This window comes from Labeo rohita, unplaced genomic scaffold, assembly GCF_022985175.1.
Source record: "Labeo rohita strain BAU-BD-2019 unplaced genomic scaffold, IGBB_LRoh.1.0 scaffold_46, whole genome shotgun sequence".
NCBI lineage: Eukaryota > Metazoa > Chordata > Actinopteri > Cypriniformes > Cyprinidae > Labeo > Labeo rohita.
Window position 1 is genome coordinate 547,650 of NW_026129379.1, and position 11,558 is coordinate 559,207.

At 37.6% G+C, this 11,558-nt stretch overlaps 2 protein-coding genes across 2 annotated transcripts; one reads left to right on the forward strand and one right to left on the reverse strand.

The window, feature by feature from the left end:
• Positions 1–446: 446 nt before the first annotated feature.
• LOC127160804 (protein AF-9-like) lies at positions 447–2,926 on the reverse strand. The gene is made up of 4 exons (XM_051103465.1): positions 2,818–2,926; positions 2,081–2,233; positions 1,440–1,724; positions 447–601 (listed from the first exon to the last, which is right to left on the reverse strand). The coding sequence occupies exons 1-4, from the start codon at positions 2,924–2,926 to the stop codon at positions 447–449; spliced, it is 702 nt and encodes a 233-aa protein (XP_050959422.1).
• A 4,930-nt stretch (positions 2,927–7,856) lies between these two features.
• Positions 7,857–10,043, forward strand: LOC127160813 (endonuclease domain-containing 1 protein). Its single transcript, XM_051103469.1, has 2 exons — positions 7,857–8,192; positions 8,356–10,043. The coding sequence occupies exons 1-2, from the start codon at positions 7,905–7,907 to the stop codon at positions 9,466–9,468; spliced, it is 1,401 nt and encodes a 466-aa protein (XP_050959426.1). The 5' UTR covers positions 7,857–7,904; the 3' UTR covers positions 9,469–10,043.
• Positions 10,044–11,558: the final 1,515 nt, after the last annotated feature.

Genomic DNA, 11,558 nt, shown 5'->3' on the forward strand with positions numbered 1-11,558 from the left:
CAAGTTCAAGCTACAGAAATTTGATGTGATATTTAAAATAAAAAAATGTTGTACCTCAACCTTGTTCCACCCATAGGCTTTTCTGTGTACTGTATTTTACCAAAGAAACTCCACAGGTTTGGGCACTTTTTGTGCTAAACATGAAAACAAAATAAATAAAAATCTAGCCATTGGCATTATTGATATGAACATGTTTTATCACACCTTGGACCCTCTATACTGAGTGAACCAGACCCAAGCTACAACCAAACTGCTCTAGGGCACCATCCCAAAGTGACACAACACCTAAGCTTTTGTAGACAGAGAAATCAGTTTCCCCTTTTTCTTTTGATGTTCAACATCCCTCAAAAGGTTTGGATCATTAATCAACACTTCCAGACATTTTTTTGCAAAGTCCTGAAGTTGTTGCTGTGGTGTATGAGCAGCCAGCAACTCCTTGTATTTCTTCAGGGCCACAACAGCCAGCTCACAGATCGGGCATTGGCGACGATGGTGTTTCGGTCGACACCGACCTTTCGATATGCCACACTCAGCTTTCTTCCTTTCTTGTACGCCTTAAGGACTTTCCTGTATCTCTTGATGACCTCCTCAGGATGACGTGCTGAAACAGATAGAAATTTAGTAAAGTATAACAAACATACAAGTAGTAAATCGACACAGGGAAACACACACATAGATGCAAAGTGGTTGCAAAAAGTAATGAAGATTACATGGGCACAGAGCAATTGGAGGGTCCAAGATAATATACCCACCAGGAAGTACATTTTGGAAAATAAACTTTATACATAGAGAGAGAGAGAGAGAGAGAGAGAGAGAGAGAGAGACAGACACAGATGTCTACATGCCTGACACACATGAGGGGTGCAGCATTATTTCTTGTTTTTTTTATGTTTGTTTGTTTTTATTTATTGTTTGTATTGCTGTTATTTGTTTTGGCAACACTGTATTTTAACGGTCATGCTAATACAGCGCTTTGAATTGAATTGAATTAAATTGAGAGAGAGAGACAGACAGAGAGAGAGTGTCAGGCATTCACCACAGCCACCTCTATCTGCCACATCACCCACAGCACCACCTACTCATTCTGCCTCACCAGAGTTCTGATTGATATCACCTAACGCTCGTTACCACGCCCTATAAATAGACTGCTCCTTCATTCAGTGTTTGTCTGGTCTACCGTTCACTACCCTGATGCTAGCTCCAGACCCATTTCTGCTCAGAACCTCCGGTGTGTGCTCCTGCTACTCTCCACTGCTCCTAAGACTGCCTTTGAACTCTTTATATCAGGAATCATATCATTCTGTTTTACTTCCCTCTCTGGTCTCATCCTTGTGCAAGCGTGACAGAGAGATAGACGAACAGAGAGAGAGAGATAGACAGAGAGAGAGAGACACACACAGAGGGGAGCAGCCTTATTTCCTTTCTCTCTTTACACTTACCTCTCTGCTTGCCATGGTGCCTTTTTTCCTTGTCTTTTTTCTTCCTCTTGTCCTTTTTCTTGTGACTCTGGTGGTGGTGCTTCTTTTTCTTCTTGCGTCTTTTCTTCAATTTCTTGTCTGAATCGGAAGAATCAGTTGATGAGGATGAGGAGCTGGATGAAGAGGAACTGGATGGACTTGAGGATGAAGAGGAGCTGGATGGACTGGAGGATGAAGAGAAAGAAGATGCACCAGGAGACAAGTTGGCAGAGGAAGATGTGTCAATTGTCCCACCGTCATCTGTACCTACAACATAATAGAAAATACAATACCAAATGCATTACTAACTATGATGATACAAGTTGACTACATTCTTATCAACATTTACATTGATTAAGACTTTCAGTTTCACTGATTCATCAAATCATGATCTCATCAGTTGGACAGATGTGTCTGTTATCAATCAATGCTACAGATATTATCTTTCAGGTATTAACTGTGTATTGTTTGGGTAATAACACGCTTATGCTCTGATGAAGGTCTTGTCACCGTGAAATGTTGGCCTTTCTACCACTCAATTGTATATATATTTTACAAAGCACCCAAGTATGATTGTCAGGTGTGCAAACATGTTTTCCCAAGAAAGTGTTAGGCCTACTTACTTTGACCAACTTGTTGGCGGAGGGAGTCTGTCTCCTTAGTCAGGTCACTGATTTTTTCTGTGACTGTGTGCTGCTTCTTCTTGGCCTCACAGAGCTTAAGCTGCTTATTCTTAATATGTAAAAATGCTGTTGGAGCTACAGTTGCCTCAGTATCTGGAATAATAGGATAGAGAATTAAAAAAGCTCTAATCATAAAAGCCAGATGAAGGTAAAATAAAATAATGAGCAGCTGGCTCTAGATATCTGCACTGGCTCTCTGGATGAGTGAACATAATTGTATAACTATCATCCATCATCAGTGAATATATAAATGGATATGTACTATCATTATATACATACAGTATATACGCACATATATATCTATAATGCTGGCCGATATGGCCTTTTTGAAATATCTTGATATTTTTAGGTTATGTCACGGTAACGGTACGATATATATCTTGATATTTTGCCTAAACCTTGAGTTAAAGCATACACTCACACCAGTGATGATGATTCTTGTTTGACTATTTTGCAGCCAATTCAGTTATTCTAGACTAAGTTTTACCAGCTAGACCATATATACTGGCGCACGACAGACGCAAGAAAACGCGCGTGCATACACACACACACACACGCACACACACAATTAATTGGACACTTCACTAATCTGGTTGTATTATGTAGTACAAATCTATCAGTCCGTGTTATCCTGATCAAACATCTTTAATGAAAAGATAGCAAACAGTCTTGCTTACCGTCACCGTTGTTGTCCATGTGCACAGCATGGTCCACAGGTGTAGCTTTCTTTTTACTGGAAGTACCCGCTGTTGACTTTCTCTTTCTCCAGACAGTTATTTTGCGCATCGCCGCTGGGAACACTGGTACCGGACATTTTACCAGACCGTGTATTCATTCTTCATCAATGCTAATGCGAGCTGTCCATCCAAAAAAAAAGAACTTGCTGAGAGAGTGAAGGATGGGCGTGTCTGTCTAGGTTGTGACCGGTTGTCAATTATCAAAGTACAGTGGTGATGCAAGGTGATTGACAAGTTGACAACCAGCCAATATGATGGAAGAGGCCGGATGGCTCCTTCTCCAGCCCGTGAATACAATTACGATTGGCTTGTTTCACCCTCGTCACCCCCGACCTATAATATTCAAATAAAATTTAAACAATCTGGCGGGAGCTAGTCACAGAGACTCGGGAAGCTTGTGTGATGTGTGTGGAAAGAACAGAGGATAAGAAAATAGGTAGGCCCTAATCAAGTCATATTGTAATATCGTAGCCAAAAAAATGCCTGGTTTAGCCACTGAGCTAAGAGAGCTTATAGAAGGCAGAACTAATTCAAAAAGAAGACACAGAGAAATAATCAAATGGATGCAGAAGAAAAGGCTTCTAAGAAGACGGATGAGATGCCAAAAATGCAAACACAAGATGAAATTAAAGGAATCAGTTTGAGTGGACAACTATGCATGGTAAGTTTATTCTTATTGCATGAAATGACAACATACATGGGTATTTTGGTCCAGAATTCTAGTGAAAATGAAATTTAATTGAACTCTATTTAATTGTGAGCTGATAAGAGTGCCCAATATATCTTAATTCATGTTAACATTAATTTCTAGAAATACACTACTATACACTACACTACTTAATACTAATGTACAAGATCACACGTCAAAACGTTGTAAGCTTATAGATCTGCTATTTTCAGAAAAAAATACTGAAAAAAAATCAACACTTTTGAAACATATTAACACACATTTTATGGGGGTTCCTGGCACACAATATTTTCAGATGGGGTCCATGGCCAAATACACATTAATTTGGGAGTCCTTGACATGAAAATGTTTGAGAATCACTGCTCTGGCCACTACCCTGGCCTGTGTCATTCTTATCTTTATTTGTATATATCTTCAGGGTTTGCAAAAACCATAACCACAGAAGGAGGAAACTGAAGAGGTCAATTAGACACAAATCTATATTCAACAAGTCAAAGGTCTCCCTCTTAAACTGGATGCGCTTTGTGTACATATGGCACAGGTATATGATTTTAGTCTGTCTGTCTATGATAAAAAAAAAAGTGTTTATTTCTATAGAAATACTGTATAACTATGCTGTCATAAACAATAACTGGAGACTATGTACTAAAGCTTGTGATTTATTATGTTATGGAGCATCTCTAGACTCATGATGATAACAGGTGCTTGGAGTTATTTCACTTTTGTGATTTATTTTGCTAAAAGGTGTAATTTACAGCTTGAATTCTTAACAGTTTAATTATGGAAATATGTTTAATTGCTGTTACTTATGGGATGCTGTGTTGGTCAGCATTAGGCCTGGTGGAGCAACATGAGTGTCTGACCCTGCCTCTTGAAGCTCAATGGCAATTAGCACTCTCAATCTATAGGCTCTGGCAATTAATATTAGAAATAGGATTTTACAAATATCCTACAGTATTATTAGTCCCAAATGTATTGACAGAGCTCCGTAGACAATACCACAAAACATATTTTCCGTCATTATTGCTGTTTTTGTCTACACAGCAGTGGACAATTTTCATATCCTGAGGTGCAGTAGATGCAAACTTTGTGTATCAAACCAAAAAGATCAAAAGAACTGTGGTATAATAATTATTTTCCTTGTTCTATCAGATTTGCACAAGGCCTGCATCTACGTCAAGTGGACATGATCAATGATGACATTTCTGGAAGCTCAGCAACCCTGTCCAAGATGGCTCAAAAGCTGCGAGATGTGTGCACTACTGCAATGGACAGATATCAGCAAGCAAGAGGCCAGTACATTGGGGGGTGCCAGCAGTTTGTCACCGTTGATGAGAGCCACTTCAGACACAAAAGAAAGGCAAGCACTATTATCAAGATAGTAATGCAAATTACCATTGAATGATAGATTATTCATTTTGTTTAAAGAAGAATAATTCCTAATATTTTATGTTTTCAACAGTATGGACGGTGACGAATGGCTGGTGGGTGGAAGAGGAAGAAGTGGGTGTTTGGGATGCTAGGTGTGAACCGGAGAGGGAGAAGACATGCAAAGCCTGTTCTTCGCTTAGTCGAGAGAAGAAGAAGGAGAGATCTGGTGCCACTTATAGCTCACCATGTTAAAGTGGGATCGACAATAATAAGTGATGAGTGGCGGGCTTATCGCAATGCTTTACCTCAGCTAGGTTACACCCATTTCAATCACTGTCAATCACAGTGTGTCATATGTTGATGCCCAAACAGGTGCACATACTCAGCACATAGAGAGGGCCTGGAGAACGGTTAAGGAAAATGTGTGGAGACTCAGGGGGAATCGTACAGAGGAGTTACTGGTAGACCATCTCAGAGTTATTGAATGGCATGAGTGGCTTGCCCGTAAGCATCGCAAAGGGCCGTTAGGAAGGATAATCCATGACATTGCTGTGATGTATGGACACTAACCTCTGAAATTCTGTTTATCCAGTGTTTAGCACAAAAAGTGCCCAAACCTCATGGGTTTGTATTCTGTTGTATACTGCTGTTCTGCCATGTGATGGTCAGTATGTGTGTTTCTATACATTAAACACAATGTTCAACATTTCATCTGTGGAGTTTCTTTGGTAAAATACAGTACACAGAAAAGCCTATGGGTGGAACAAGGTTGAGGTACAACATTTTTTTATTTTAAATATCACATCAAATTTCTGTAGCTTGAACTTGTTCCATCCATTTGCTGTTCTACAAAGTTTCACTGGTATTAGTAGATGGTTAACAAACTATGAACAACTGATCTGTAAAGTGTGGGTTAATATATTAGTTAAGTGTTAGTTATTAGCTTATGTAGGTTATTGGGACGTTATTCTAAAGTTGCAACTATTCCTCATTTACTAACAGTTAATAAATGAAAAATAGTTGCAACTTTAGAATAACGTCCCAATAACATATACTTAACAAGTCTTTAGTAAGTAATTTACTAAGAGCTTGTTCATGATCTATTACTAATTTATTAGGTATAGTTATAAATCATTAAAATACAGTTAACAAGTCATTTATAACTTGTTAACTAACAGCTTGTAAGTTATCTGTTGGCTATCTATAAGGCACAGTTATGAATAATTAGCAAACTATTAACTGTTATTTAACAAGTCATTTATAACTCATTAACTAACAGTTTATTAATGGTCTATTAACTAGTTATAATGGATAGTTATAAATAATTAACAAACTATTAACTGTTATTTAACAAGTAATTTATAACCCATTAATTAACAGTTTATTAATGATATATTAACTAGTTATAACAGATAGTTATTATAAAGTGTTACCTGTTAAATAAGTATCTTGAACCAATGAAAAATAAATAACTTTCACTAAATAATCTCTCAAGATCTCAGCAGAGGAGGATTAAACAACTCCACAAACAGCATCAGCAGCTTCACTCATTACTAACCAGTTTGACTTAATTTCTGTCATATGTCTAAAAAAGTTTTTTTGAGAACAGAGGTTTAGATGTTGAATGGTTTGTTTGAAGTCACCATTAATGTGGTCAGTGTTTACTTTAGTTGGGCTCTTGACCCTTGACTTTTTAATATTAGCTTTTCACTGGTTGCTGTAACTCAGTGTTTGCAAAACACATTTGTTGTGGGAAAAAAGTCCAAAAAAAGCATGGTCAGGTAGTGTTGGCTGGTTATTGAAAACAACGTCGTCATGTACTGGCCTGACAAGCTGATCTTATCCAATATCTGAACCTATCAGCATTTGATTTTAAAAATAACTTTATGTTGTTGATAAAAGTAATGTTATAGTTTAACCACACACAATCATCAAGAATCAGCATATGAAGCTCAATGATGGTGACAATAAACAAAAAGCTTCATGCTGCAGTGCATTCTGGGAACTCCAATCAAAACTCAATAATGGCTCCCAGAATGCATTGCAACATGAATAAATTATGCACCTGAATTGTCTTAGTATTTCCTTTTATTTTTACTATTTGCTTTAATTTTTGCTATTTGTGTTGCAACTTATTAGTAGCTTGTTTTGTGATGTTCAAAGATCTGTTTATCTGAATATTTTGTTTATTGTCACCATTGTTGAGATGCTTAATGTCTGTGCCACAAATGAATTTTTTTGCGTACAAAATAAATGTTCACATGACCAAAAAAACAATCAGTAAAGCAATGAACTGCTATAACAAACAATGCAACAATCAATGAGTCAAGCCACTATATAAAGATTTTTGTTTAGTTTGCACTGCTTTTATAATATGATTTCTAAACACAAAATTGCAACAGCAAAAGAAAAAATATAACAGTGTTATAATATCAACAACCAAGTGACCAACTAAAGCAAACACTATTCACCAAAATGGTAACCTTCAAATGGAATTCACTAAAACTGTGAAAATAAACCTCTGTTGATTCTCAGTAAGAACTTCTGCATGACAAATAAAGTCAAACTGGGGAGTTTCCCAAAAGCATCTTTAGCCAACTATGGGTGCAAGTTCTGTTGAACTCTGATGATAACGACACAACTTGCGACCAGAGTTGCTTTTGGGAAGCTTTCCAACTTCTTGCTCAATAACAAAATGCATCAGAAAACTGAAGTGGAAATTGCAAACACTGCAATTCAGAGCAGCATTTAAACATTTTTTTTTTTAACGTGGAATTAAATTTTCGGTACATGTGACAGCTCTAAAATTAGTCTTCTAAGAATGATGAAGCGAATGTCCCATCATATTGCTCATTTCTTCTTCTTCTTTAATTTCAGTCACACCCACAACAGCATTGCTGACTCTGACTGTACTTAAGGCAGCTGTTTCTATTACCTCTGCTCTATAACACAACAGCAGCTTCACACCATGTTTGTTCTGGGTCTGTTCACCTGTATTGTGCTGAGTGCATTCAGTGCTCAGGCAAAAGTGGTCCCGAGCTTTGATGAGTGTAAAGGGTTCTTCTACAAAGACACAGAACCAGAAGGACTGGATCAGAACGCAAAGAAAATCTGTCAGATGCTTGATTATGATAACTACTATTACGCTTCACTGTACTCAGTTCATCACAGGATCCCTCTCTACAGCGCCTACATATTTGACCCTGACTGCTCAAACACTGCTGGAAAAACAGAAAACTGGCACATCGAGCCACAGGTAAACAAGTGCTTCACTCACTTCACTCTACAGAAGGCTTTCATTAACAGTTTACACTCTGCATTCCTTAAGTAACAATGCATTTAATTGAAAAAAAGTATTTCATCAAAGTGATTAAAAAAACCCCATCAAACTAACATCTATCATTATATTTCTTTTGTAGATTTCCCAACCTGAATCCCAAACTGATCATATGGTCAATGAGAGGGACTCTGATGAAAACATTATTAAAAGATATCAAGCCATCAGCAGCGACTACAGCAACTCTGGATATGATCGTGGACTCCTGAATCCCAACAGCTTCCATTGCGAAGAAGGTCGTAAGGCAACTTTCACACTGACCAATGTTGCACCTATAGATGCAAGCTTTAACCATATCCACTGGAAGAACTGGGAGAATGCGCTGAGGAGTTTCTTAAGAAGCAAGCTTGACAGTGATGGTGGTTCTGCAGCAGTCTACACTGTCACAGGTACAGTACCTGGTGACGATGCACGGATACCACAGAGGGGAACCTCTGAAGACCCAGAAAGAGTGACGGTGCCCTCTCACATCTGGACAGCCGTCTGTTATAAACACCAGCTTAATGACTCAAAGTCATTTTCCTTCGGTTATGTTGGGAAAAACCAGCCGGAAGGTGACATAAGCCTGATGAGAGTCTCAGACCTAGATGATCAACTCAGCAGACTCTATAGTGAGCTGTTAAAAACTCCTCAGTTAATTAGGATTTTTGTTGATAATTGTTTTGATGACAGTAAAACATTAAATGAAATTCAGGGTGTATTTGACAAATTAATAAATCTGCCAGCGAACCAAGGAGACCAGATGGCCACAGATGAGCAGAACATGTCTCAGACCCTGAAAAGGGTCGTCAGAAGTTCCCAGCACACACACTTCACAATTAGTGGGTACTCGTGCAGGAAAAATCACCCTTGTGGCACATATCGTAAGGACTACTACTGGTGCTGGACTGGTTATGGTATGTTTTTCGACGGCTGGGACTACTGCAGCCCTGCACTAAACGGAAGTAGAGCTAAAAATGGGCAGTACTGCCAAAGCAACTACGCCTGTAGCACATATGGTAAAGGATATAAGTGGTGCTACACGGAAGGTGGCAGTAATGACATGTGCTGTACTTCTGATGACTGCCACTCAGCTGTGAATGACAAGACCTGCTGGAAGAATCACCCCTGTGGATTCTATGGCTATAATTACCTGTGGTGCTATACTAATGATAATGGCAGCTGGGAGTACTGTTGCAAAGACTGTGGTCAGTAGGCTTACAGTAGGCTTGAAGTATTACTTTGCAGAGTTCATTGTGATTGTGATGGTTGAAACAAAAAATACAATAATACAAACAAAAAGTTAAAACTCTCTGTTGAAGGATCCAAGAATTCTTGATGCAACCTGTGTGTGTTGCTAAAAAAGAGGAACATTTGTGTTGCGTTTTACTTTCTTTCTTTTATATTCATTCATTCATTCAGCTAGTCATTTATAATCATTTATCATTTAATTATTCAATTTAATCATATAATCATTTATATCAACTCTTTAAGCCATTTATATACTCATTTGATTGATTCATTGATTAATTGATTAGTCATTTATATTGTATTACTTTATTTTGTTATTTTTGTCAATTGTTTAATGTCATAATTGTGTGGTTTCAAAGATTTCAAATTTGTCTTAACGAGTAAATGAGAGAATGTCTGTTTGTGAAACAGTACTTTTCCATTACTATTGCTTGTAATGTATTACAATAAAACTTGCTGGATTTGTGATGGTCAGAAAAAGTCTGAGCATTGAAACATACACAACTAAAATTATTCAATAAACTCTGCTTACACATGTAATGTATTGTGTCTGTTTCCTTTATACACATAGCCGGAGGGCGTACTCATGCAGAAAGTCCATAAGTGAGACTTACAGAAATCCTAAATGTTCCAGAAAGACTATTATATAGAGGAAGGCCTTGTTTAGACTGTCAGTCAAATCTGATTTTGTGCATATCCAAATGGAATCTGATTATATTTAGCAAGTGTGAAACTGCTAAAAAAAAAAAAAAAACATGAAATCTGAGTTTTACTAATATGTTTCAAGCTATGTTCATATGGAATCCTATTGAAATCGCAAATCTATTTCAGTCTGACCTGTGGGATTACAAATTTAAGAATCTGTTTAAAATATGCTGATCCTATGCTCTGACATAGCATCACATGAAAAACTAAGGTAAAGTACATTGTATTTTGCATTTAAGGTAAATTATGATGTTATCAGACAAACGATTCTCTCTAGCAAAGTTTGTAGCAAGAGGTTCCTGCCAGTTCCTGTTCTCTTATTGTAAGTCAAATGAGCCAGATTACTGAGATGTTCACCTTTTGTTTGTAATGGCTCTTGGTGCCCCTGCCCCAGTCTTTGAGTAGTTATGATGATTGGATTAGGACTGGTGTAAATGGGGCACTTGGCTATACCTGAATACTTCATTTGCATGCTTTGTTTGGGGTCGTCACCCAGGTGCTTTGTCTCCATTTCTAAGCACTGCCCCCTAAATGTATATAAACTGCAATGTATCACTGCCTTAGTTAGACTTTTGATGACTGCAGCGCCACACAGCGTGTTCTCAATAAAGAACTCTGCTGAAGATACCCAAGAGTCTCCTGGTCTTCGCTTCTGAGTTTCCAACAGACCGCGCAAATCAGATTTTGCATAGCTTTTTTTATGTGACGCTCTCATGCCACATAAAACATTAACATCATATGTTGTTTGTAGAAAACATGATGAATGTCTTTGTAGAAACAAGGTTGTGTTGTTGCGAACTGCAAGTCAAGTGGAAAATGACAGTAAACTGCTGATCGACACAGTTTTTTGGGTTTTGAGGCCGGAAAAGACAGAATAAATTCATTCCAGCCTCCTTTGTTTCTGCCGCAGCCTCATAAGACATAATATAATTCAGTGTTATGGCAACATTTTGTCCTGTTAAAAGCCAACATCCGTATTGCTGTTGATCGGTCCCATACAACAAATAATATGTTTTTAAATATATTTCAGAATATACAAAGAATGGCCAAAAAAATGTATTTGCTAAAATATATTTACGTAAATATTTTTGGCCACATATAAATATATTTTTAAAAAGTACTTAAAAAATATATTTTGACCTCTGTATATTTCAGTCCATTTTCTTGCCACAGAAGTATTTCAAAAATATTTTTCTTCGAGCTTCACTGTGTGCAACATATATTTCAAATATGTTTTGGCCAAAACATTTTTTTTTGCCATATGGGGTAGCATTAGAGCACCGGCCCACATCCAGGTGTGATGTCAAAAAGCCACACCCATATCCAAATATCTCATTCATTTTGAATCAG

Excerpts from the sequence above, each read along its gene's own strand:
- LOC127160804 (XM_051103465.1), bottom strand. The coding sequence starts at position 2,926 with ATGCGCAAAATAACTGTCTGGAGAAAGAGAAAGTCAACAGCGGGTACT. Across the intron at positions 2,234-2,817 it reads CATGGACAACAACGGTGACG|ATACTGAGGCAACTGTAGCT; the intron begins GTAAGCAAGACT and ends CTATTATTCCAG. Across the intron at positions 602-1,439 it reads GCACCATGGCAAGCAGAGAG|CACGTCATCCTGAGGAGGTC; the intron begins GTAAGTGTAAAG and ends TATCTGTTTCAG.
- LOC127160813 (XM_051103469.1), top strand. The coding sequence starts at position 7,905 with ATGTTTGTTCTGGGTCTGTTCACCTGTATTGTGCTGAGTGCATTCAGT. Across the intron at positions 8,193-8,355 it reads ACTGGCACATCGAGCCACAG|ATTTCCCAACCTGAATCCCA; the intron begins GTAAACAAGTGC and ends TTTCTTTTGTAG.